The 25,178-nt window shown below is 46.9% G+C and overlaps 2 protein-coding genes across 12 annotated transcripts in view; one reads left to right on the top strand and one right to left on the bottom strand.

The window, feature by feature from the left end:
- Nucleotides 1–32: 32 nt before the first annotated feature.
- Nucleotides 33–22,793, bottom strand: BRD8 (bromodomain containing 8). 5 transcript variants are annotated; one of them, XM_048960144.1, is made up of 27 exons: nucleotides 22,672–22,793; nucleotides 22,289–22,385; nucleotides 21,568–21,637; nucleotides 20,654–20,703; nucleotides 20,416–20,538; nucleotides 20,182–20,262; nucleotides 19,669–19,733; nucleotides 19,045–19,181; nucleotides 18,397–18,612; nucleotides 17,032–17,176; nucleotides 15,612–15,821; nucleotides 14,952–15,232; nucleotides 14,080–14,535; nucleotides 13,635–13,728; nucleotides 13,377–13,423; nucleotides 12,791–13,005; nucleotides 12,388–12,480; nucleotides 12,106–12,174; nucleotides 11,276–11,453; nucleotides 10,536–10,640; nucleotides 9,393–9,437; nucleotides 3,774–4,046; nucleotides 3,173–3,376; nucleotides 1,601–1,743; nucleotides 823–909; nucleotides 332–400; nucleotides 33–197 (listed from the first exon to the last, which is right to left on the bottom strand). In XM_048960144.1, the coding sequence occupies exons 1-27, from the start codon at nucleotides 22,688–22,690 to the stop codon at nucleotides 164–166; spliced, it is 3,606 nt and encodes a 1,201-aa protein (XP_048816101.1). In that variant the 5' UTR covers nucleotides 22,691–22,793; the 3' UTR covers nucleotides 33–163. The 5 variants fall into 5 exon arrangements, 4 of the variants coding, with proteins under 4 accessions (XP_048816101.1, XP_048816103.1, XP_048816105.1 ...); XR_007379755.1 differs by lacking the exons at nucleotides 33–197; nucleotides 332–400; nucleotides 823–909; ... (1 more) ...; nucleotides 3,173–3,376; nucleotides 3,774–4,046 and adding exons at nucleotides 4,076–8,244; nucleotides 8,634–8,810; XM_048960146.1 differs by lacking the exons at nucleotides 33–197; nucleotides 332–400; nucleotides 823–909; ... (1 more) ...; nucleotides 3,173–3,376; nucleotides 3,774–4,046 and adding an exon at nucleotides 4,076–8,810.
- Nucleotides 22,794–22,823: 30 nt separating this feature from the next.
- Nucleotides 22,824–25,178, top strand: part of KIF20A (kinesin family member 20A) — a 10,259-nt gene continuing 7,904 nt past the window's right edge. The window contains exons 1-7 of one of the 7 annotated variants that reach the window (XM_048960153.1): nucleotides 22,824–22,910; nucleotides 23,113–23,291; nucleotides 23,732–23,821; nucleotides 23,936–24,055; nucleotides 24,515–24,653; nucleotides 24,745–24,932; nucleotides 25,017–25,161. In XM_048960153.1, the coding sequence (XP_048816110.1) occupies nucleotides 23,127–23,291; nucleotides 23,732–23,821; nucleotides 23,936–24,055; nucleotides 24,515–24,653; nucleotides 24,745–24,932; nucleotides 25,017–25,161 (847 nt within the window). In that variant the 5' untranslated portion in view covers nucleotides 22,824–22,910; nucleotides 23,113–23,126. Of the gene's footprint in view, nucleotides 23,016–23,109; nucleotides 23,292–23,731; nucleotides 23,822–23,935; nucleotides 24,056–24,514; nucleotides 24,654–24,744; nucleotides 24,933–25,016; nucleotides 25,162–25,178 lie in introns of all 7 variants that reach the window. The other 6 variants (XM_048960149.1, XM_048960154.1, XM_048960150.1 and 3 more) reach the window with 6 other exon arrangements.

The raw sequence follows: 25,178 nt of genomic DNA, 5'->3' as shown, positions 1-25,178 counted from the left end.
AGGCTGAATCCCCAGCTCAGGCAGGGGGCACAGCTGCAGAGCTGAACTGCAGTACATCAGTCCATGCAAGGCCAGCAAAGGGCAGGCACAATGCATGTCAGCACCATGGTGACTGCAGACTTCCAGGTCCTGGTCACCTGGAAGGGAGTTTTGATAACAGAAGTCAGTCAGTGGGTGATGCTGATGGCAGCCAGACTCTGTGGGACAGAAGGAAGGAAACAGTCCTATTAGTGTTTTGGAACCAGAGGTGACCCGAACCAGTTGTTGGGTGCCAGAGGAAGGCAGAGAAAACAGAGAAATCAGGTAGTGAATAGTTCTTGCACAAACTTACCTCTTCACCACCTCACTGTATCCAGGAGCTTGTTTGTCTGACACTGCCTTCAGGAACGGGCCACTGCATCTACAAGGACAAGCACAAAGAATGACCTCTGTCTGCCCCTGAGCAGGGGCCAAAGACAACGTGGCAGCAGGACCAATGCTTGTCTCCTACTGATGGCCATGAGGGCCACAGCCCATCAGCAGCTTCTGCTGTTCAGCAGCTGGCACAGCCAGGCATGGGAGGAGGCTGAGCCCCTTGCTGAAGCTGTCTTTGCCAGCTGTGTAGGAAGCAACACTTGGACTCTGGCATGTTACACAGAGGAAATAAGTATGCAGTGTTCTCTCAATCTTTGCAGCACACAGCTGTTCTTGTTGCAAGAACAGCCAGAAGCAAAGCCATGTAGAGACACACCATCCTGTGGTGTCTGTTGTGGAAGGGAGGACAAGGTGACATAGGAACTGGCACATAATATAATGTCAATTTGACCCTTTGCCCCTACATACCTATGACTGGCTATCATCTTCCAGATGGACAGGACAGTTCTTTTGAAATGAGAATGCTGCATGGGGTTATCCCAGCTCAACTGCATCCTGTGGAGGGTATATAATGCCAGATTGTTACACTTGAGACAAAGCATGAATTGGTGCACCCATCACATCCAGATGGATATAGCCCAGAGATCTTTTTTCTTTAGCTACACAAAGCAATGGTGGAAGTGTTCTGCATCTGAACACACGACTAAGCATCCAGAATGCAGGAAGATGCAGGGTGACATGCTGGAACAAAGATAGAGCTGACCAGCTCTAAGGGACAAGCTGGACAGAAAAGCTCACACTACTCTGAAGCTCATTTTTAAACTCAGATTCCTATCCCATGAAATTATGGTATTCCTTCTAAAGACAGCCCAGGTAATCATACAAGTGGTAAAGCCCATGTGTGACTGACAAGCCTGTGCTTGCTTAAAGGTAATGCCTCTCTGAAGAGCTGGACTGGACATTACCTAATAAAGCACAACGCCAAGCTTAAACAAAGCCTAGCTGCCTTGAAGAAACATGTATTTTCCAGTTAACCTTATTTATCCACTACTCTTATTACTTACTTTTGGGGTAAGTGCTAAAAAATACTGGCAGACCCATAGAGACAGTACAAGTTAGCTCCTTCCCTCCTGCTCTCCGTGGGTATCTCACCTTCCTAGAGGTGACCTGTGCCATATACATCTTTTGATGTGAATCAAAGGGAACAATTGCTCTGGTACACCTGCAGGAGTGCAGACAGACTTACAGCTGCGGGTTGGCAGGGCTTGTGGAGCCCAACATGGGGTCTGCAGAAGTGCAGTCGCTATCATCTTGATCCTGGGCTTGGTTAATCTCCTGTGAATCTGGTTCACACAGAGTTTTTTCTCCAGGTGCCTCTTGAGTCTTGTCCTGCAGAGCACAGAGGAAAATGGAGATCTGGTTAAAATGGCAGCTCACCACTTGAATCCCTTAAGCAGAAACCAGCCTGCTGCATATGCTCCTACTGCATCCAACCTCAGATGGGAGCTACGTCTCTCTGTATTATTCTAGAAGATGATGTTTGACCTTATTCAGACCTTCATTGTGCTGGCCAAGACTCCAGTAACAGCTGGGTTTGATCTCTTGGATCACAACCACCTCCAGCTAACACAAACACTGTGGAGATGACTGGTGCCCAGAGGTGTGTCTGTCTTCTTTTCTGGGAAGAGTTGTGGATATACAGAGGGCAATCAGGAGCTGAGGTAAGACTGCCTCAGGCTTGTTAAACCTCAAGACACAGAAAACAGGATCCCCAAGAGTACAACAGGGTTGTTTCCTCAAAAACTCCCACATGAAAATGACAGAGAATAGACTCAGCCAGGAAGGAGAACTGTGCTGTTGGCACAGTGATTTTCCAATAAAATGGAAAAGGAGATGCAGGGAAAGACACTTCTGGAGTCCAGAAGTGGGACTCTTGAGAATTGCCTAACATGAGATCTGAAGCATAGACCAGACACCTCAGAAAGAACACAGACACTGCTATGTATGGCTTTGACCGCTGGGCAGACCACAAGGGAACTGCTCAGAATAACCCTGGTCAGGCTTAACAGGTGAAATGTGAAACCCTTAGAATCACAGAACCACCAAGGTTGCAAAACACCTCCCACATCATCTAATCCAACCATCCACCTATCACCAATACTTCCCCATTAAATGAAGTCCCTTGCTACAGAATCACAGAACAACCCTGGAAATCATTTCTGCCTCCAGTGTCTAAGTTTGCAAGGCAACAAACCGAGTACTGGATTGAAAAACCAGGCACTGTTCTTCCACTGCTGTGATATTATAGCTTGTTCCAGCAACACCTCGCAGACTGGTGAGAGCTGAGTGTCCCCCAGACACAGGATTAGTGCAAACACAGGCTAGACAGTGCCTGCTTCCAAGACATGACGGTCTCCTGGGGCAGATGGTTGTTGGTATTGCTTGTACATCCACGTGGGCCTGAAACCAGCCAAGCTGTGTGCTGCATAACACAGTAATTAGAACAAACCAAGTATTCCAGTCTTGCATTAAACCTGAGAGCAGACTGCCAGCTCTCATGAGTCACCTTTGTATTGCCAAGGAGCAATTCCTCCAACTCACATCTGAGGGTTTGATCTGTAACAAGCTTCCTGTTCATAAAGATGCACATCCATACACAAAAACCATCCTTCCCCTCATACATTTCCTTTGCATTCACCTCCCTGCTGTCTCCTCTTCTGCGTTCCTCTCTCCCCAGCTGGAACATGGGACTTCCCCATCTCTGCTAGAGATGATTTCCTTCACCACCTCACCTCTCTTAGGACCACCTCTCTCCTACCTCTCTTCCTGAGAAGTGTTCTTTTTCATCTTCTGCCAGGACACGTGGCTGACTTTCCTCTGCTCTTGAGACAACTGTCCTGGTGGTCTCTTCCTGGCATTTTAGATCTCCTCCATCATCCTGCTTACCAGAGCCAGAACAATCCCATTGAGTCTCTGCTGAATCTGTGCAGCTGACGCGGAGAGGTTCCAGCAACTGGGTTATCTGTAATGCAGAGATTTATTGCTTCAAATTGTGAAGGCAAAGGGAAGAAAAAATAAGCAGCACAAATGCTATTTTTGCTTTCACTCACTCACTTCTTTCCATTTTTAGGAATCCTTGCAAAGTCTTCTGATGAAGCCCCGTGTTGTTATTTCAGTTTCAGCTCAGTGACATCTCTGTGCTTTAGGGTGAGCTGTGTTTTGGCAAAGCAGCTGCTTGGCTGCTGTGCCAGTTTTAAACAAGAGCAAGGACTGGGCTTGGAATAGGGAGCAAATTAACTCTGGGCACCTGTGTTTCCCCCAGAATATTTCTGTTGTCAGAATGGTGGAGAGACTGAAAACTCTATTATTTCAAGGCCAGAACTATGCAGCCCACTTTGCTGTCATCCAAACAGCCGTACCTCTGAGAAGAACTGGAGAAGACTGTCATCTTCATATTGCCTCTCTGCCTTTTGGAAGTCTTCACTATCATCCTCCTCCCAGAGAGGATCACTGAACTCCAGCCTGCTGTCTGTCTCTTGGCTGCTTTCCTCTGGCTTCCCTATAGCCACCTCTTCGGTATCCCTCCAGCTTCCCACTTCCAGATCCAAACTTGAATGCCAGCTGAGAAGAGACTGCAAGTCACTGTCCTCTGACTCCGACTCAGAACTGCACCACACCCAGGGATGGCCCATCTGCAAACAAACACAAAGAGAGAAACAGCAATTTCTTTGTACCCTGATCCAGAACTACAAAGCCCAGTTCATTTCCTGACTTACTCAGAGAGCCAAAACATAGCAAGAACTTTGTGAGGCAAGCAGCCTTCTCCTAAGCCCACACTTAACAGCACACGGCAGGGCTGTAGCTCTGCAACACAAACTGACATTTCAGAGCAAGCGAATTATGGTTTTCCAGTGCTTTTGCTGTGCTCTCCCCTGGCTGGTGCTCAGGGGATGCTGAGCTACTTTGGAGCATTTGGCTTTGTCTGATGCTACACGTTTAGGCACCGATGACAGGCAGCAGCAAGTTCAAAACCAAGTCATTGCTGCTGACAGCTGTGAGCCAGCGGTGACTCCAAGGCTCAGCCACTCACTGGAAGTTCCCTCGCTGTACCGTAAGAACTTCTTACGTTGGAAACAACTTATTGCAAACACTACAGAACCTTTGTGTTGAAAACAACGGATGTGATTTAACAGCACTGGTGTACCTGAGCCAGAACTGGAACCAAACACACTCATCCACTGACGGATCAGTTCTGCACGTTTCATAAAGTTAGCATTCTTGTAAGATGGAAGAAACCATTCCTTTCATCTCCACTCATTAATCCATGCCTAAGCCTCTTCCAGAGTATGAGTCCAACATGATTTCTCTGCAGTCTCTTCTCTGCAGGGGAACCTGCAGAATCACCCTCACAACAGTAAACGGCTCTTAGAGAAATCTGTATCTTGCCAGTGAACTCAGCTACCTGGATGAGAAAGCCACAGAGAATTCTACACATTCATTAGCAACCTCTTTAGAGTTTTCAGTTAATTATGTACAACCTAATCTTTCCAGGGTTTTGAACAAGCACATTTCTCACTGACTTCCTTTTGCATTCTCAAGACTGCTACCACAGCAGCAAATGCAGCCTACGGTGCATAACTGGGAGAAATAAAGAATCCAACGGGTTTGGGATGAGCATATTTGTTTTTCTTTTATGCACTTACAGTGAGAGCTGGGATCTCACTGGCCTCCCTTCCGAAACCTATTTCAAAGTTGACTTCAGCAGGAGCAGATAACATTTGATGAGGCAGGAGATAACATTACCTGCTCTCAGCTTCCAGCTAAAGGAGTTGGGCAAACTGTGATTTCATCTGACGACTACCAGTGCCCAAAGCACTGCACCATGGGCAGAGCAGGCTGCACACGCATAACCAGTCACCACAGCTCTGCCAAGGAACAGAAAAGCCTTAGGCTAGGGTAATCCAATCGCTTGTGATCATCTTTCTGTACTCCAGTCCAGAGGGATAACCATCTAAAACCAGGAAGCCTGGGTAACTTGGGCATAAGCACTGATTAAAAACATCTTCGGCCTTATGTTCAGCTCCACTAAATCTTGGAAGACTCAAGATGCCGGAGAGCAGAACAGCAGCATTAGTGCGAGACAAGCGGGATGAGTGAAGTAATTACAGCCTGCTTAGTCCCACACCAGTTTGGTACAAAAATAAGGGATGAAAGATAGGGAATTCAACCTCTAATTAAGGACTGCCTTGCGGACTTTACATAAGTTGCCAACAGGGAATCGTTATCAAACGGGAAAGTTTGAGTTCACTTTGCAGAGATCAGACACTGCGCAACGCCTGCTGATGTAAGGAAAAGCTGTTAGTTTTAAAGAGGATGGACTTTGAAAGGGATTTACATGTCAAAACAAGGAAAATGATAAAAGCCTGCTCTCCAGCAAATGAAAAAAGAAAGAAAAAAAGACAACAATTTGCTGAAGACATAAAAGCAAACAACAGCAACAAACATCAGAGGCAGAAAGCTGCCAGATGATCAGTGGGGGTGACGCACCATCAGTGCCAAACACCTCAGTGGGAAAACAGGGTCAGGTGGAAAACCTGCATTAAACGTAATTATCAGCAGTTGCCACAGAGGAGATCACAGAAGTCGCAGAGAGACTTTCTCTTGAGATAGAGACTATTTCTAATTAAAATGTCAATAGGGAGGTTTTAGAACAGTTGGAGGGAGGGAGTGAGCCACAGAATGGCTTGGACTCGTGAGCCCCTAAGAAGCTTAAATATAATGTGACCAAACCTATACATTGTAGCTTGCAGTTTGAATTCGCCATAGCACTAGAAGAACAAAAGAGCAGTTGTTATTTCTGTCTGCAGGAAGGTGGATTAGGGAGATGCAGCATGGGCTTTGGGTTTAGATTAGTACAAAACATTGCAAAGTACGAAATGAGGAGTCAGAGCATGAGAAGGCGAATTGGGAAAGAGGCAGCAGGGCTACAGAGGGGAAAGCTGCATTTTAGATTTTTGAAGTTATTAAACAACATCATTACAGGCTATTAGAATGTCACGGGTTCTTTGAGTAGGAAAATCCTCTAATGGTTAAAGGAAGAAAGGAAGAATGAAGACCAACTTTCCACAATGAAAGCAAGTTACCAGTGGGCATGACAGCAGGCCTCCCACGTGCTGGAATTTCCATTGCCCAACACAAACAAACAGAGGCAGAGGTGCTACAGAGACAGAGCCAGACTCTTCTCAGCGGCCAGTGTCGAAAAGAGAGGAGGCAGTGATGACAAGCTGCATCAGGGAAATTCAGCCTATGTTTACTCCATGGGGGTGGGTAAGCACTGAAACAAGCTGTCCAAAAAGATGATGAAATCTGCATCCTTGCAGATCTTCAGAACTTGACAAGGCTCCGAGCAATCTGCTCTAGCTTTCAAGCAGGCCCTGCTCTGAGCAGCAGGTTGGACTAAATGATCCTCAGAAATCTTTTCCAGCTTACATTATTCCACAAAATACCAAAAAGTAAAAGAACCCTCGGACTTTTTGTGCCATGAGAATCTCTAGAGATGGAGGCCATAAAAATTTGAATGAGGAATCTGTTCCCAAGTTCAGCAGTGAGGGACAATGAATCAGTAAGTAAAGGACTGCACATTTCTAGCACCAAGTACAAAGCGACCCTTGGTGGAAATACACCTTACATTAATCAAGCATGGCACACAACACAGCAGGCACAACAAACTTCAACACAAAACTTGGGAAAGTCAAAACCTCTCATTAGTTAAGGTAACAATCCCTCTACATTAACTGTAATGACTGCTTCCTGCAACTTGTGTGACAGAAAGCTGAGTCCTGCACACATGCAAACACACACACGTACAGACACCTCCTGGAGCTGCTGCAAACATCAGGACCGTGAGATTTTTTGTGTTCTTTTCTCCTGTAAATGTAAACGGGCAACAAATTGCATAAAAGTTAGCAGAAAATCAGGAGTCAGGAGTTTAAACTCAGTCATCTATGCTGCTAAGAACTGTAATAACCAGCTGAAAAAAAAACCAGTTAAAAGTTTCTGCTGTGAAACCAGATACAGGCATGCCTCCAGCTGTGAGAAACAGATTTTCACCACAACTCATACACTCTTTTCAAATTTCTAGGCAAATAACATGGCATTCAATATACTGGTGTCTTAAGGAAAGCGCCAGTGAGATTGCAGCATTTCCACTTTCCATGGTCAGATGTCCCATTTCATAACAAGAGTGCCATATCCTTACACCCAGGCAGCAAACCTTCCCCTCCATCCAAAGACCACGCAGCATTCTAATTATTAATGTACTGCCTCTAACACCAAAGCACTGCAGAGCTTTTAAAGGGTAACTAGAAGAGAGCTGCATTTGCAGGAACTCGAGGTCTGTACGCACATTTGTACAAAAGCAGGGCTCCCCATCGAAGGGAGCTGTGATGCTCAGAAAACTGAACACTGTATACTGGATATTTTTTTTTTCCCCAGGCTTTAATATACATACACATTTACACATCACTAGTAGAAATCTGTACACTTCACATTACAGTACATACGAGCCACCAGTTGCTAGCTAACACCAGAACACTGATGAAGCCCAAGACGACTGCCCTAGAACAGGCAGGGGGGCCAGTCTTCCCCTCCAAGGAAGTTTCTTTGGGTAACACATTCTGATGAGATGTCGCTTCCCAGACTCAAGCCAAGAAGGTGGAACAGGTCCCAGAAATGGACCTGCAGCTCTTCTGCCTCTACAGCTTTAACAGCATCTTGCTTGCACTCCAGCTCTGGATGTTAGGTGCTGGGTTTTCCCCTCTTTCTCTGGCGTCATTTCTTCATCTTCATGTCTGCCTCAATGGCACAGCGACGCCCTCTGGTGCCTCCATCCTAAGTCACAAGGCAAACAAAAAGACTGGCATTAGCAGAAACCAGTTATGCAACCTTAGACACAAAACATTTCCTCCAGCGTACGGAGGTAAGAAATTGTGCATCTGGCAACAACTTTTCATGCCTTCCAAACAGGAGAAAAAGGGAAGCTCTGCTAAGAAGGCCTGGGGAGGCCTGCTTGCAGACCTACCTAGAATTCATTCTGGATACAGCACGGGTGCTGGGATTTGCAGCATCTCTGCGCATTAGCAGTGGCCAGGACAGAGATGGGCAAAAAGGTTCTCACCCAGACAGATGTTTTTGGAGCCTGCAGCGTGCAGGCTTTCTCCAAAGTGATAGATTCTAGCTTGGCTCTTAAGATGGAAAGAAAAAATTGCTGACTAACCTACCTTATCAGCTGCTGATCCCTACAGGAAGTGCTCCTCCAGTTGAGTGACCCTGGCACTAGCTCCCTAGCTTCTCCGTACAGCTCCTTTCCATGAGCAGAAGGCGAGCTGAGAGCTTCCTTTGATCCGCTGCCCTCTCCCTCTGGCTGACATGCTGACTCTCCTGGAGTACTCCTCTGTCTTTAGATATATGCGAGAGAAAAAATAAACTCTCCATCTTCCTCCCCTCTCTCCTCCCTGCAACTCAGAGGCTCGGGAACACTTTGCAAACACTTCCAGATTACCATGGGCAAAGAGAAAGGTATTTCTGCGGAGTTTGTTATTTGTTTTCTGGTCCATGAACAACAAAGAGAATGCAGCTGAATCCTCACTTTCCCCAGGCCCTTTGTATGGCCTTGAATGTGAAGAAGAGGCAGCTGTGTAAGCATGAGAGATGTCAGAACTATAGTAATGCATTATTTGGTGTGTCTTCCCATTTACATGGAAAGAAAGCAGGAGAGCAGTTGTGGAAAACAGCAAGGCAGATGACAAAATAAGAACACTTGGAACCAGAAGAAGGACTGAAGACCCACCCACTCACCCAAACCAAGAGGAAGGATCTGAAACGATTAGTCTCTACAGTTCATGGTTGTACAGACCCAAAGTTCAACACATGTTGTTGTAATGCAGAGGACGCTGTGACAGTGCAGTGATCACCCAGACAAGGAGCAGAGGACAATGACAGCAGTACTGCAGTACCTGCTGGAGCCTTTCAATACTTACAAAGAGAGAGAGAAGGAAGGCAGGAGAGCCCATTGGGACACTGTCCTGTTAAAAGGCCAAACAGAAGGATTTATCAGATATCAGATAGGGAAATGCACACACCACACAGAAGCAATAAGCCCACACGTGAGCATGGAGAAACATGTGCCCCACTCCCCTTCCCGCATGGCTTCAGTCTTACATGGCAGGAACATAAAAATGCACAGAAGAGGAATAAGGCAAGAGCAAGAATGCTAGGAAAGGGACATTTATTCCCTCACCAGTTATGGCAAGGCCCGTACCACCAAAAGAACAGCTGTGCTCTGCAGTCTGCCACACTCTCTACTTGAACTAAGCAGGGAATCCTTGCTGTCACAATGTTATGTGTACCAGCTGAGAGCAGGTGAGGTCATGTAATCAAGCCTGGGTATCTCAGATCAGTGTGGAAGTGCAAAGTTCCATGGTGTGTTTTAAACAGCAAACCAGACTCGAGTAACTCTCTGGTTCTGAAAACCTGACTTGGAAGTGAAGAACATGGCAGAGGCTAGTCTTCAATTTGTTACACCTTCCTGCCATACCACACCTCCTCCAATATTCTACTCATTTCACAACACTTTTCATCACTTGCTCTCAAAATCATGGAAAGAAACTGAGGGGTTGCAGAAATAACTCATGATTCTCAGACCCATTTTGGGGTTGATGTACAACTCCAGAGCTGAAGTCTAATCAACGGACTTAGTTAAATCACAGAATCACAGAATCACCCGGGTTGGAAGGGACCTCAAGGATCATGTAGTTCCAACCCCCCTGCCTAGCAGGGCCACCAAACATGCACATTCAGATCAGGTTGCCCAGGACCCCGTCCAACCTGGCCTTAAACACGTCCAAGGACGGGGCATCCACAACCTCCCTGGGCAGCCCGTTCCAGGGCCTAACCACTCTCCTAGTAAAGAACTTCCCCCTAACATCCAACCTAAATCTTCCCTCCTTCAACTTGGATCCATGGTTAAAGAAAAATGATAACGATAAATTGTTCACATGAAGATGCAGGAGCTATTTCAATCTAAAAACACTCTGCACATCTTTGGTACTGGAACTTTGTGCAGTATCTCGAGATTCTCCAAAAGACACCAGCCACCCTTGTGCAGGGTGCAGCATTCTCACCTTCTCTGAAGCATCTTGCTTGCGAGTGGAGTCGCGCCCACGCAGGCTCTTTGCGCTGATCCCCGACTCTGATGTTTGCATGATCAGTTGTGTAGCCAGAAATTGCTGCAGGAAAACCATGCTCTGTTAAGATTCTCAAGCAAAACAAGCTCAGTTAGAGCTTGTCAGCTAACCATCACAAACCACAGGGCTGGGAACGATTGGGTCAGAGACAGTTTCAGTTCCTTGTTTGCTACTCAGAATAAGTTCCCCCATTCACCTCAGAAGCCATGAGTCCGGAGGGACTATAAAAATCCAGTTCAAACTATGTCAGCCCAGGCAGCTGGGACTTTCCACTTCAGAAGAAATTCTAAGTGATACATATTCTCAGACAGTTTTGTATATGCCTCAAGCCAGCCCAGACTGACAGTCACCAAAAGCAGCAGCTGCGTCCCTTGTCATTCAGCGATCTCGCTGCTTGTTTCTGTTCCTGAACCACACCCCAGTTCTTGCTGGCCTAAGCATATGTGCACCCCCAAAGGAAATTAGGTTTGAAATTAGCCTGGGCTAAACCAAACATTTTGCTGTGTTAGTTTTAACAATCCAGTTCACCACAAACACCTAAGCTGGTACAAGCAGGCAAAGATGGGACTTCATTTGAAGACACTGTGAGTGAAACTTTGCACTTCCAAAAGCCTCTCCTGTACCTGTGAAGCAATGCAGATAGTCTGTTCTGAAACAGCCTCAGCTCAGTACTTTACCTGGATCTGCTCCAGGACATCTCGCTGCATCTCCACAGCCATATGGTACACATCATGGTCAGAGCTATTGTACATAACTGCATTTTGAAACATCAGCATAATATCACGCTGGAACTCAGCTGTGGTTCGTATCAGCCCGTTCTCGATGTTCTTCTTGATGGTAGATAAATCCATTGGCCTATGAAATACGTTCAAAACAGCAACACAAATATGTAACTCTCTCTCGTTTGCAAACAATCTAAGGACTACGACATATCTAATTAGACCATCTATTTAATTTAGCAGAATATGTTCTCCACATAGGCTGCATTCCTGAGTTCAAGGCCTCAGATCAGGAGACACAGGCTGCTCAGCAGTTAACAGGAATGGTAACAATGCAGAACAGCTGCCTCAAGAGAGGCATTTGCCTTCTCCAGGCATCCTGGGAGACATAAGGGAGCCAGAGCCACTGGACTATTTAGGCGTATTTTGGTAACTCTCCCAGAACCTGGACTTTCTGAGACAATAAAAGAGCTGATCAAGGAACTCAGGTCTTTGGAATGTCAAACCTTCAATTCAACCCTTGGACAGAAACAGAGATAGTCACATACCACTTCACTGATAAAAAGCATTCTGGTCAAGTCTGTACTTCATTCAAAGGTTGGGCTGCGTATAGACTTGTATACATTACTGAAGATGACTCTTTTTCTTGGGGAAATTGAATGATGTCAGAAGAAAAGTATTTTCCAAGTTTTGCATTCTGAACAACAGATGAAATCTAGACTTTTCCTGCCTGAAATTCTTACACAAATACACCAGAGTTTTCGTGACATAAGAATGCTGAGACTCACCTCTGCACAATGCTGTGGTAGCCCGGTGCTATATCGTCAGTCACAGGCTGCAGGAAGACGTTGGCATACCTAAAGAGAGAAAGACTCCACTGAATGCCCTGTCCTTGCCAATAGAGGAACAATTCTCAAATACTTGTGTCATGCTCTCATGTTTATTTGCCTGCTATCACTAACAGTATGATTCACCCTGTATCAAGGCAGGTAAGCCACAGAGTTGGGAAAGGACAGGCTTGCCTGATATTAGTCACTTCTTTCTGCCAGTTCTCAAGACGTCAAACTCACCTGTGATTAGCTGCTGCTCTCCAAACCAGCATGATGGCTTTCTTCCAGATCTTCTGAGCCTGTATTGCTTCCTGATCCTCACTGCACACTGAGCTGAGAAAAAATGGTATGATTTCCTTTGTGAATCTCCATATTGTCTTGGAGTAGAAACCTTACAGTTCATTTTGCCTTTGTCATGCTTATAGTAAACCAAGCTGGAGAGAGATATGAAAAATGGGACCTGGCACGACAGCATTGTATGAACACCTGCACTTCTGAGTAAGGACAATCTAGTGCCAGACAAATCATCAACAAATTCCCCCACTGCACCCACTGAGCAAAACAGAAATGAGAATCCTACACTCCCCCCAGGAAACAGCCTGGGATTTGCACCTGTGTGACACAGAGCTTCACTGATACTCACAACTGCGAGGAGGCTGGGCTGCTGGGGATGGAGTCAGCTAGTGTGTGAGACTGTAATGGTGCGTTGTGGACACTGAAGCCATCGTCGCTCTCACTCACAGGGGGTTCGTTATCCATCTCTGACAGATATCCCTCACCTTGATCTTCTTCTTTGGGCTCCTCCAAACTGGCAGCCTCACTGGCACCATCCTCATCGTCCTCTTCACCCTGCCCATCCTGAAACACAAGGAGCTCATAAGTCTGCACGGCCAACTACAGCAGCAACTCAAAGCCTCCAAAGCACTATGGTTCAGCAAGCAAAGTGATATTCTTACTATAGCTGTTGACAACTGTGCAGGCACTTCCACAAAATTCTGCTTACTATCCTGCCTTACTTCCCACTGCCAACAGCTTAAACATAGAAACACGTGTACTCAGCTGTACAGGGCCTGAAGCAATCTCCCCTTCAGTTCCCAACTTCATGCTGACTATTTCTCAGTGCAGAAAGCTGAACACAGGCTTTGTTTTTTAGTAGGTGGGAGCCAGAAAGCAGCAGCAGTGAGGTCTTATTAGTGAAACCAAGAGGACTACAGCCAATTCACAATTACCTTCATCTGACTCCTAAAGAGGGCTTGGGCTTCCTCCTTCATTGAGTCTGTGAAAGAAAGAGAAGCAGAAAGGTTATAGTTCTCTAATGCAGTCTTTTCTACAAAAGCTCCTGAACCAAAGCCTACTGTCCTGCAGTAATTACCCCTGTTCCTACATATACTTTTCTCCCTCCACCCCAAAACACCTGAACCAGATCACTGACATCTATCCAGCTAATAATGTTGCATGTAAAAGATTTCCTAGCTGTATTAAGTTACCTGACAGCTCAAATTTGTGCTGAACATCAGCCTGTGAGGAGTCTTCACTCACATTTGGGACTTGTGGAGGGGATGAATCATCATCAGGTGGGGTCTGGAGGGAAGAGAAATGCACAAATCTAGACGTTTGTGTCAGCTTACTTCAGTGAAGGTGTGGGCACAACTAATCTCACTCTAACCTAGCTCAAGGCAATGAATTTCACTGAGCACCTTCCCAACAGCAGTTCTGCACATGGGCCAGGGGAGTTACATCAAAGTACTGCCTAAAGCAGAGAAGTTCCCTGCAGATCGAACAGATCGGCAGTACGACTCCCAAGGAAACAGTCAGCCACATTCATTGATGTCACCTTCAACCCAGCACTCATCCTTCCTCTAAACCTCTTTCCTGCCTACTACAGCTGCTCCTCTTTCCCCACATCAGTTTCAGGCCTCTCAGCTCACGTACCTCAGTCTTCACCGTATTGTGCATTGTGTCTTCTCCCTTGGTCGATTCTATTTCAATTTCAGAGCTCTCTCCTGCTGCCACAGCTGCTCTTTGATCCTCCTCAATCTCTTGACTCCTAAGCTCTGGCGTTTCTGTTACTCTCGTCGTTGCTGACATGGTTTCTTCAGCGCCCAGCTGATTCTGCTCTTGCTCTGCAGGTTCTGTCTTTATTTCTGATCCCAGCTCTCCGATGCCCATTAGCTCTCGAATTCCCTTTGCCTCTGGCTCCTCACACTCCAGTCTCTCCTGCTTCACAGTCACAGACACTTGGGGTATCTGGGCCTGTTTCTCATGTTCCTGATGAATTGGGTGTTCCCATGGGCCAGGCAAAGCCTGAGGGTCATCAGTATCTTCACAGAAAGAGGACAGAGCAGCTTCCACAACTGCCGCATCCAGAACTTCAGGGTTGTCGTCTACCTTTATTACCAAAATAAACACAGAGAAATGCAGACCAAGGTCAGACAGAGGGACTAAAAATAATTCACTGTTATTTGGTAGCAAGCTAATTGTGGAATAGCTGGGTGTAACAGATCTACAGAGTTGCTTTTAGCAGAGTCCCATCACTCGCTGTGGAGTCTGAGTTTCAGTAAAAGGGCACTGACTCAAACCCTATCCAACACGAGAGAGATTTCTGTCTGTATTCTGGAGCAAAGCACCAGGCTAAATGTGGCACTGGTGTCACAGTCGCTTTCTACTGACAATGACTGTGAAAATGAGCATTTTGAAAAAGTTATTCCTTTCTTGTTTAAGCTGATTAATTTGACAAGAAGTAATCAGTTGAGATTAACCTGATGGGGAAAGCAGCCTACCAGTTCTGTGCTTTGCCTGTTTACCTTGTCTTCAATGATGGCTATAATATTTCCAACAGTATCAAAGTCCAGCTCTTCGCCTGTATAGGACACTGCAATATCCATCTTCTCAGCCAAATCCAGGTCTTCTTTCCCATCAATGCAGTGATCTTTGGAAGACCCCGCAGTACTGCCAGCTCCAGAACCCAGGCACTCTTTCTTGATTGAATCAATGATCATGGATATTTCACTGCTGTCCATGGATACTGTCACTGTATGGGAATCAGACACTGCTTCCATGGAAACACAGGCTTCTGGCTGGCTCACTACACAGGGATGAGAGTGACAATCATAACCAAATACTGCAGTGGCTAAGACCAATCACCAGTCTCAAGTATCCCAGCTCCACCCATAACAGCATAGCATAGAAAAGTGCAAGACAAATACGGGTGACATGTTTGCTTTCCCACGGCAGAGAGAGATTCCATGCCTGGAATCAGCCCCTGAATCACAATCCAGCAACTCCCGCCCAACAAACCCTGTTTAAATCCCATATTCACCACCTGTTTACTCCAAAACCCAGCCATAACCATCCTTTCAGAAAGGAAGGCGAGTCGGAGATGGTACAACGCCAGCTGAGAGCTTGCTGGGTGCTGTGCCCAAGGCAAGTTCTACCACCTATGAGTGCGCCGTTCAGACACGCACCTGTGACTACGCTTTCTGGAGCTGCAGCTGGTGGCACAACGGATGGTGCTGACAGCGTGGGCATCATGACAATGGTTGCCTGCGACACAGGCTCTACAGGGGGTGGCAGGAGCTTAGCTGGAGGTTCGCTGGCAACAGCGGAGAAGGAAGCAAGAGGTGAGGTGAACTGCGCAGGACCAGCTTCTAAAAGCCGGGAAAGCGTAGGAGCACCTACCAGAGAGTAGAAGGGAAAAGCACATGAGCGAGAAGCAGCACCGCTGGGTTCCTCACTCGTATGGTGGCTTCCTCTGGGAGAACACACTAAATAGTACCTACTGACAGTCCCAAAAGCTGTAAAGAAAGCTGCACCACAAACGCATGATTCCTAGGTGCAGTCAGAGATGAAATCATGCAGACTATGGGACAGTGTTCAAAGTATGGCCTGGAGAGGCTAAGCCACACATGCAGAGAGATCCCCTTCCAAAGGTTCATTCCAATATAATTACAGGAAATCTGAAAACCCGGACTGAGAGAGACACACAGGGTAAGCCAAGACAAACAGTCATCACAGGAGGTGGAAGGGAGCAGAGGGAATCTCTTTGCAGGTCTTTCTTGGAGACTTCCTTTGTTATCAGAGGTTGCCACTCAGCTGTAACTTCCAGTCTGAATTTACTGAACCATCTGGACCAAATTAAAAGGTCTTAAAGAACAGAGATGGGTAAGGAAAGTAAGATTATTCATTTGGAATTACGTATGAACAAACGGTGTAAACCCTCAGTTGCAGACAACATTAATAAATCCTTCGTTAGTATGAGCTGAGAAGGAGCTTCATCTCAGGCAGGAGGTTCTGAAAGGCCTCAGTGCACAGATTCCCACACTGTCCCTTCTCACTCAGCCTATGGAATTTTCTCTAGAGCCCACAGTCCACTGCAGTCTAATTCTCAGCGCTCCCCTGAGAAGCAGAGGTAAGGTAAATGAAGTCTGCAGTTTCACAGGCAGCTGTATTTAGACACATTGAGGCTCAGACACTAGATACAATTTTCCCCAACTCCCTGTCAACTAAATCTTCATTTCTAAACTGAACTGCCAGGTATTAGGCCAGCATCAAACCCAGAAAACTAGACTGGATGGACCAGAGCCAATCAAATCTATCCATTCCAGTCATTTCAGACCAAGACATACATACATATATACATATATTTTTCCCATTAAGAATTAGTCTTCTCAGAAGGAAAACAGGGAAAGGGATAAGAGTGCAGAAATAGCAACAGATCTTGTAAAGAAGCCCCCAGATGAGGCAGGCTGAGAAATGCTCTTCATTTCTCTCCAAGGAGAATTCATAAAACAGTCTGTGAAATTATGGCACGTAACAGCAACATTGCTAAGCCTCAGGGACTTCTAAAGGGAGAATCGTACAGGGAAAAAACCCCTTTTGAGTTACCTGAAGCAGCAGGAGATGCAGGAACAGCACCAGGTGCTGACTGCATTTCCCCACTGTGCAGCACTGGAAGGACACTTCCTACCTCCAGCAGGACTCCTGAGCTGTTCATGTGACCAGAAGCCACTGCCATCTCATTTTCACCAACCTGCCAAAGGAGGACACAACTGAAGTTCCTGGAGATATGAACACATCAGCGATTCTCTGCCAGATATGCACCTCTGTGAGTATATCCATCATTTGCTGTCTCAACAATGCTTTTTGTCCAGTCTAGTCCCTGCCTAAGGTCCCCTTATGCAAGTTTAAAACTATTCTTCAACTACAATACAGCTACCGTGCAAACTCCCGTTAAGGTAGGACAGAAACATCATTTGCTCTACCTCAGTTACTCAGCACAAAGATCACACAATTCCTTACAATACCAGTAGAGTTAGCCTCTCTACCCCCTAAAATGGCAAGGAATTATCCTTTGAGTTCAGAGAAACTGACACATGAAGATGGAATGTAACTCTGTCAAGGTCACACTCTAAACCACTAACAGACCGAATCAACTGATACAAAGAAAACCCAAAGACTTCCACAGCCATTCTCTTCCCTTTGTCGTATCTTACACTGCAGCCCACCAACACAGAGCATGGAACACCTAGACAAGGTAATGTATAGAAAATACTCCAAATATGATTACCAAAAAATCATCAACAGCAATACATCTACTTCATCACACAAGCACTACTGCAGGGAATCAATGCCATGTGCAGGCTGATGGCTGCTGCTTTCTGAAGGGCTCTGATCAGAGTCAGCAATGGCTGCCCTCCTTCCTATGCCTTGTAGTCACTAACACCAGAAGGGCCAAAATGACATCACAACAATTTTAGTAACTGGCTACAACTAGAAGACTGAAGAACTTCAATATTGGTCATAAACTTCACTGAAGGACTCTCTATTCCTACACTAAGATCCACTATAAAGACTGAAGCACAAGATTACATCCTGCCAAGATGTAAGCAAGAACTGTGAGCCCAAAGGAGAACTCAACAAGAACCATGGAGACTGACCGGGATGATGCCTACTAACATGCAGCCCCAGTGAGAACCATTTCCTCTACCAAAGCCTGCAACTCCAACTCCTTACAGCTAGGGACAGCCAGTTCTGTGTGCTGACACCTGCAGCCCTGGACCCCCAGTAAAGCTGGGAAAGAATCCCACCTTTGTGGCTTCACAGGGATAATTATCTCTCAAATTTCTCTTCTGCTGGGATTCTCACACAACAGTATATTTTTTAAAAGCCTTTGCAGCTCCTCCTTTTTCAGTGGAAGAGTCTGGAGCAGATTATTTGTGTGCTTGTATATATGAGCAGAGAGCTCCATACCAGCCTGGGGCTTGTGGGCAGGAGACTGCCCTTCTTCAGCAGCTCTGAGAGCAGAGGGGAAGGAGGCGGAGTTGCTTTTTGTCCTAGCATCTTTTTCTGGGGTGAATCATCAGTGACTGGGGTCATGGGGGCATCCAGGGGAGCAGAGCCTGGAGGGGTGTCAGGGATTCCAATGAAGGAGGCAACTGGGGTGCTGGGCAATGTCCCTGGAGTGACCTGAGAAAGAGAAAAACCACACTGTTCAAAGCCACACTCCACCACACCGACTAGTCCCACTTGCTCCTTCCCCCAAGAGCAGTGATCAAGAGCAGCACACCACAGACACCTACTACATTCACTCACTACACTACTCCAGGCTTTCACCCTTTCCCTGCCCTGCAGTGCCACTTCCCAGGCACACACAGAAGACTGCCTGGTCAACCCACTGCTGCCCCTACACAGCCTTTGATTCAGGCACCTGATCATCACAGACACGGAGGAAGACACGTCTCTCGAGCAGCACTGTACATCAACCACACTACAGCACTACCACAAGGAAAAGTCTGCAGAACAAGCCAAGGGCTTCTCCCCACGCTCCTGTTCCATGAAGGATGCAGAACCCCATGTCCCAAGCTGGTCTTTCCCTCTTACCATGGGAAGCGTTCTTACCCCTGGGCTGGCCTCATCCACAGCAGGCTGAGACAGATCTCCCAGAGCATAGTCTCCCCCTGGAGAGGTTGAACCTGCAGGGGAGCGAACCATCACACCCGTTAACCTGCGTGGCGGATTCTTAATGGCCAGACGAGCTGGAAGAGAACAGAAGAGAAAGGGATTCCATGACTCCATCCATCTTGGACAGCTCCTGAGTTACTTCTGACTGGCCTAAAGAACCCTAAGAAAACAATTTATACTGTAGAAACTTCCTGCACCACACCACACTAAGATCACAGATAGTACTAAGGATTGGTAATGCACCTGAATTTCATTTCCCCAGCAACTGGGTATTTACCACATCCCACCACTGCTAGGGTAGCTCACTGCATTGCCCTAGGAACTGTGAATGGATGAAACATTCAGAACGAATTCTTACTCCTCTTACACATGCCCTTTCTACAGAATTTGTTTTCTTATCAGAACTCTTTGTGTTTTGCTGCAAAGAGAATATAAACTCTTTCTTCCACCCCGAGGGCAAACAATTCACACCAAACAGGTCATAAGACATGATATTTTCCAGAGGTTCTGAAGAACAGAAGCACATCCCTTGGAGAGCAAAGAAGCAACTGTCCAGCTTACCTTGATAAGCAGCATCTGTAGCCTTCCTCTTGACTTCTGCCTCCTCCTCCTCCAGCTTCTTCTTTCTGTACACAGAATAAAAATCTTGTCATGTGTTCCACTGCCCCTTAGCTTCTCCCACACAATCAGCTTACTGGCCTCTACCCCATAATCTCCAGACAACAATGAACTACTCTGTGGACTCAGCCTTAAATCCTCTGAGGAGGAAAGCAGAATCAGAGGCCAACAAGAGAATACCACGCTTCACAGCAAGTTTCACTTCCAGTAGCACATCAAAATGGTAGAAGCAAGCATCATTTTGCAAGCCATTGACAAATTCTATCCTAACTATCGAACTCTGGAAGACGTTTCACATCAGCTGCTGTCCTGCAACCTCAGTTCACCCCCAGAGGCCAAAGCATGACCTATCTCTCTCAGTTCAAAAAGGACTGAACCAAAGACGTCCGCCAAACACAAAACATCAGGGACTACAATCTCAGAGGAAAACAACGTGGAAATAATTAAATAACCCACATCATAATCTCATTGCACAGCTCCTCCAGTCTGTTGTCCATGTGTCCAGCCTGGATCAGCTCTGCATCCTTCTTGAGTTGCCTGTAATCAGAAAATCTTCTTACTTACTTATTACCATACAATAAGCCCAAAAAACTCCTGTTCCATACGCTTCTGCCCCAAGCACCATCCCACTTAGGCCACTTTTTCAGGACAGGTTTTCAGGCACACCACAGCTCTGCCTCTGCCACATACCTGTATTTCTCCTGTGTCTCTTTAATAATTTTCTTCAACTCCTCAACCCGTTCTGCAGTCAGTTTCCGCACAATGACATCTTCCACAGTTTCCACCACCTCTCCTTTCTCACCACGCTTTCTCCTGTAGAACAAGAGGAAAACAAAACAGTCATGAAGCAGAAAATCTGAGTTCTCCTTTCTTCCATGGCTGCTGCCCGCTGTTCCCAGTCTGCATTTGCTTCAGACTTTATACTCACTTAGGGGTCTCTGTAGTCTCCAAGAGCTCTGAATACTGAGATGCACAATGCTGAAAAGAAAGAAAGAAAATCAGAGGACATCAAAGAGTCAGATCAACCTATCTACAAAACCTTCAGGCCACTACTCTTCAGAGGTCTAATGCTTTATGAACAGAATTCTCCCGAGTTTCTCCCAAAGATACAATTTAGCAGACCTCAAAAGGAGGAAGCAAGTTCACTCTTTCATTCTAGCACAGATTTGGCTGATTCAGAACAAAGACAAAAAAACAGACATTCCCAAAAAACAAAAAACAACAACAAAAAAGAACTGAACACGAACAAGAAATCTGTAACTGTAACACTTCAGTGTGTGAACACAGACGAAAAATATTTCAATGAAGAAGACAAGATAGTATTAAATCAAGCTTAACAAAACTACAGAAACAGTAAATGACATTAAAACCAAACCAGAAAAGAGACTTCTCCCTTAATTCTCTTAATTTCTCTCTGGCCCTTACCTAACAAAAATTCCAGGTGCTTGGCCAAACACTTGGACACACCAAAACATAAGGGGATTCACAAAACCCCACAGCTCAATCACGTGCCAGTTTTGGTTTGCTTTGAACCTGCCTCCTGTCAGTCCTACTTAATAGCCTCTAACTCTTCTACTGGACAAGCCCTGTTCACCACTGGCACGCTGCTCACAATTGTATGGGCATCTGTTGTTTTTCTTTTCAGTTATCTCTTTCTTACGCCAAAAGGTTCTACGTTACTTTGTCATCCCTTAGAAGGGAGCTTTCCACGTCTCTGATCATTCTGCTCTTTTTGTTTTTAACCTTATCCAGTCTTATATCAATTCAGTTTTGTAATCTTATTGCCTTCCACACCGCATACAGAATTCATTTTTTTCCAGGACTACATTGGCAGCCTCTTACCTTTTGGGAAAACCAATCAGGCGGGCGGCCTGGCTCTGCAAAGGGTTTGATGGCTCTGCTGACTGAGACCCTGCAGGGGAAAAATAGCACATGACTGCCCACTGACCCTACCCTGACCACTGCGAAAAGGTCTCTTAATGCTCATCACAGAACAGTCCCCATTAACACAATGGATTTGCCAAGATGCAGTTGTTTTTTTTTTTTTTAAGGAATCATTCAACTATGGCCTCTGGACTCAAAAGTATCTCTCTACTCCTGCTGCAACAGTTTCCCTTCCTTGCTTTGAAAATCATGTTCTAATCAATTAAACAAAAACTTCCCTTTCTGGGGGGGAAACAGGCAGCAAAAGCAAGCTAGGAGCACAGGAATGGCAAACACAGCTCGTACGTGTGTTACCTGGACACAACTCTTCCTATTCAAGCTTGCCACGGTTCAAGAAGTGTCTGGATAACACTATCAGACATAGAGTCTGTATTTTGGATAGCTGTACGTGGAGCCAGTAGTTGGACTCAATGAACCCTGTGTGCCCCTTCCAACTCAGGATGCTCTATGATTCAATCTACAAACACGTGCTCTGCACCAATTAACGTACTTCTGTTTTCACACACTACTCCAGAAGAAGCAGAGCCGTTTCCAGGCACGTGTTTAACACCCCTACCCGTACCACGCCGGAACAAGAATCGCACAGGACCAACCGCACAGTGCCAGGCCCACCCCTTACCAGTTCTGGTCTCCGCTGCGCATGACGGAGGAGGCGAGGCAGAGCTTCTCGCGGATGGACCAGGGCTCGGTGGGGCCAGCGCTCAGCAGCTTATGCTCTGCAGGGACAACGGGAAGCTCCGCACCGCGGCACCGCACCGCGGGAGCCACTCCGCGCCAAGCCCCGCCCACACCACCCGTTGGCCCCGCCCACTTTAGCAGGCCCCGCCCATTCCGACCGTTGGCCCCACCTTTCCCCTCAGGCCTCCTCAGATCTCCTCGGGCCGCTCCCCCGCCCCTTCCCGCCTCAGCACCGTGACTGCGAGCCGCCGCCGTTCCTCTACCCCCGGCTAACCGGTTCCCCACTGGTTCCCCACCGCCTCTCCCCACACGCCCCGCACTCACTCCCCGTTCCCGCCGCCATCTTCCCCGCCCGGCCCGAGCGAGACGGGGCGGAACTTCGCGCACAGCCCGCCGGGAGCCGCGCGTGCCCCTCCCCTCGAGATCAGGCCCCGCCCATCCGGTCTCAGCACTGCCACTGATTGGTTAGCGCTCCGCCACGGGTTGCCATTGGCTGAGCGAGCGGGCGGCGAGGTTTGAAACCCCAACAGCAGCGGCCGCGAGGTGAGAGCGGCGTTCGTCCGGTGAGCGGCGTCTCTCGTGCGACCGAGGGCTGGGAAACGGCGGGTGGCGGAGCCCCGTGTAGCGGCCTGCGTCGGTGTGTGTGGAGGATCCGTCCGCAAGCCTGCGTGTGTGATGCGGGACGGGGGTATGCGCTCGTGGGAAGCGGGCGGGCCGGCTGGGCCGCTGCTCTGACATCGCCCTGTGCCGCTTTTTTCTCAGCAGCCCTGTGGGACGCCATGGAACAAGCGCTCGCCTCCCCGGGGCTGTTCTCTGATGATGATGGTGCTGCTGCGGCCTCCCCCATTTTGGAATCCACAGCGACGGGGTTTGGAGCTGACGTGCGCAAGGATCTCCTGTCCGAGTTCTCCGCTATCTCCCCCAATCTCGAGGGCTCCCAGCAGGTGAGGTTGGAGCAGTGCTGCATCCTGCATGCAGCACAAAATGGTTGCCCTGCACCACTGTCAGCAGGGACTCTTAAGAAGAGTCTGCTTTGGGCAGAGCAGCTCCTGTTACCAGCAGCCTACTGATGAAGGGCACAATTAATGGGTGCTCCTTAACGTGGTGCTCAGTTCTGGGGCTGAGTTTGGTGTCACGGCTTTGGGTTCTTGTTCTGGTTCACTACATAAACCCAAGAAGTGTTCTGGTGTATGTGGAAATGTATGAAAAGATGTTCTGGTGTTTTTGGGAACCTTGGAAGCACTGAAGTGGTTGTTAATTACTGAGCAAGTCTTCAGGGAGTTGTGTGTCTTCCAAGCATTGATTCCTGTTGGTGTTCTGGGCCTGGCAGGTAGCTGTGCATTGCTGCTCTGGCTGCTGTGTTTAACTTGTGCAAATTTTGCAGGCTATTGCTGAAGATGTTAATGGAAAACTGAAGGTGTATCTGAGAGTTCGACCCCTGAAACCCATAGAGCTGGAAAAAGGGGAAGACCAGGTGAGATCCTTAATAAAGCAGTTGTCTGTGTTCTTACTGGGAGAACCAATTTCCCTTTGCTGTTATGTCATAACCTCTTGTAAGCCACTGCAGTGATGGGATTTTCTCTTTCAGGGTTGTGTCTGCATTGAGAATTCAGAGACTCTTCTTCTAAAAGCCCCCAAAGACTCCTTCACCATGCGGAGCACAGAACGTGGAGTGGGACAAGCAGCACATAGGTTCTCTTTTACTCAGGTACATAACTGGACAGACAACCACAATTAACCCAATTAAGAGGGCTTTGAGCTTAAGCCAGTAATACAACTTAAAAAGCTGCCTTATTATTAGTAATACCAGTACTCTGTGTGAACTGTATTCTCTTGTACTATTCTCTACTCATTTCTGATGTTTTCCTTATTTACATACATATTTTGAAGTAGATTCTGCAAGCTTCAGTAGCAAATGCCAAACTCTTATTTTGTTAATAAAGATCTAAGCATGCTAAAGGCTGTAGTAATATTGTATGTTACTGGACTAAGCAAGTGAGCAGTCTGTTTTTATAGGGCTCTTGGACTGAAATTACTGGTACTTTTGTGGTGGTGGAGGATGGAGGGCTCCATTAAGGACTAAGAAGTATTGTTTGAAAAATCAGCTGCAGTCTAAAAGTAGGAAAGATCTACATGAGACCATTTTCTGTGTTTTTTTTTGTTGCAGATCTTTGGACCAGATGTGGGGCAGAAATTGTTTTTTGATGAAACAATGAAACAGGTGGTAAAGGATGTACTGAATGGGCAGAACTGGCTGGTTTACACTTATGGCAACACCAATTCAGGGAAGACTCACACCATTCAGGGTAATGGGAGTATGAATGTGAATGGGAGCAGACACGTGAATGTGTGCTTCTACATTTCTGTTGAATCCATAGCTTCCTGTTCTTTCTTCAGGCAGCATCAAAGATGGTGGAATTCTGCCTCGTTCCTTAGCTGTTATCTTCAATAGTGTGGGGGACCGCCTGTACCAAGCCATGGACCTGAAGCCTTCACTGTGCAATGAGGTGATCTGGCTGGACAGCAGGCAGGTTCGGCAGGAAGAGACCAAGAAACAGAGCATGCTGCGGGGGGGTCTGTGGGAAGTAAGTATTTTGCTTCCAGGAGGCTTACTAGGGAGTGAATAATGTCAGACCACCTGGTCATGGCTTTTTTTGTTTCCTTTTTAGGAGGAGCTGTTAACACCACTGAAAAGGAGTTGCAGTGCTGAATCTCAGCTTCAGGGCGCCATCAGTGGCAGCTTTGACAGTGGAGTTGCTGGCCTCTCATCATCCAGCCAATTTACCAGCCATTCAGACATCAGCCAGACAGAAGGTATGACTGGAAACCTA

This window comes from Lagopus muta, chromosome 14, assembly GCF_023343835.1.
Source record: "Lagopus muta isolate bLagMut1 chromosome 14, bLagMut1 primary, whole genome shotgun sequence".
NCBI lineage: Eukaryota > Metazoa > Chordata > Aves > Galliformes > Phasianidae > Lagopus > Lagopus muta.
Note: the sequence above shows the minus strand (reverse complement) of the source record. Positions and strands in the feature narration are given on the sequence as shown.

Bases quoted from the DNA above. Each gene is read 5' to 3' on its own strand.
- BRD8 (XM_048960144.1), bottom strand. The intron at 20,704-21,567 runs GTAAGAGGCTGC...CTTTCTTTTCAG, and splicing joins CTGATTGGTTTTCCCAAAAG to CATTGTGCATCTCAGTATTC. The intron at 13,006-13,376 runs GTAATTGTGAAT...CTTGTGTTTCAG, and splicing joins TCTTTAGGAGTCAGATGAAG to GATGGGCAGGGTGAAGAGGA.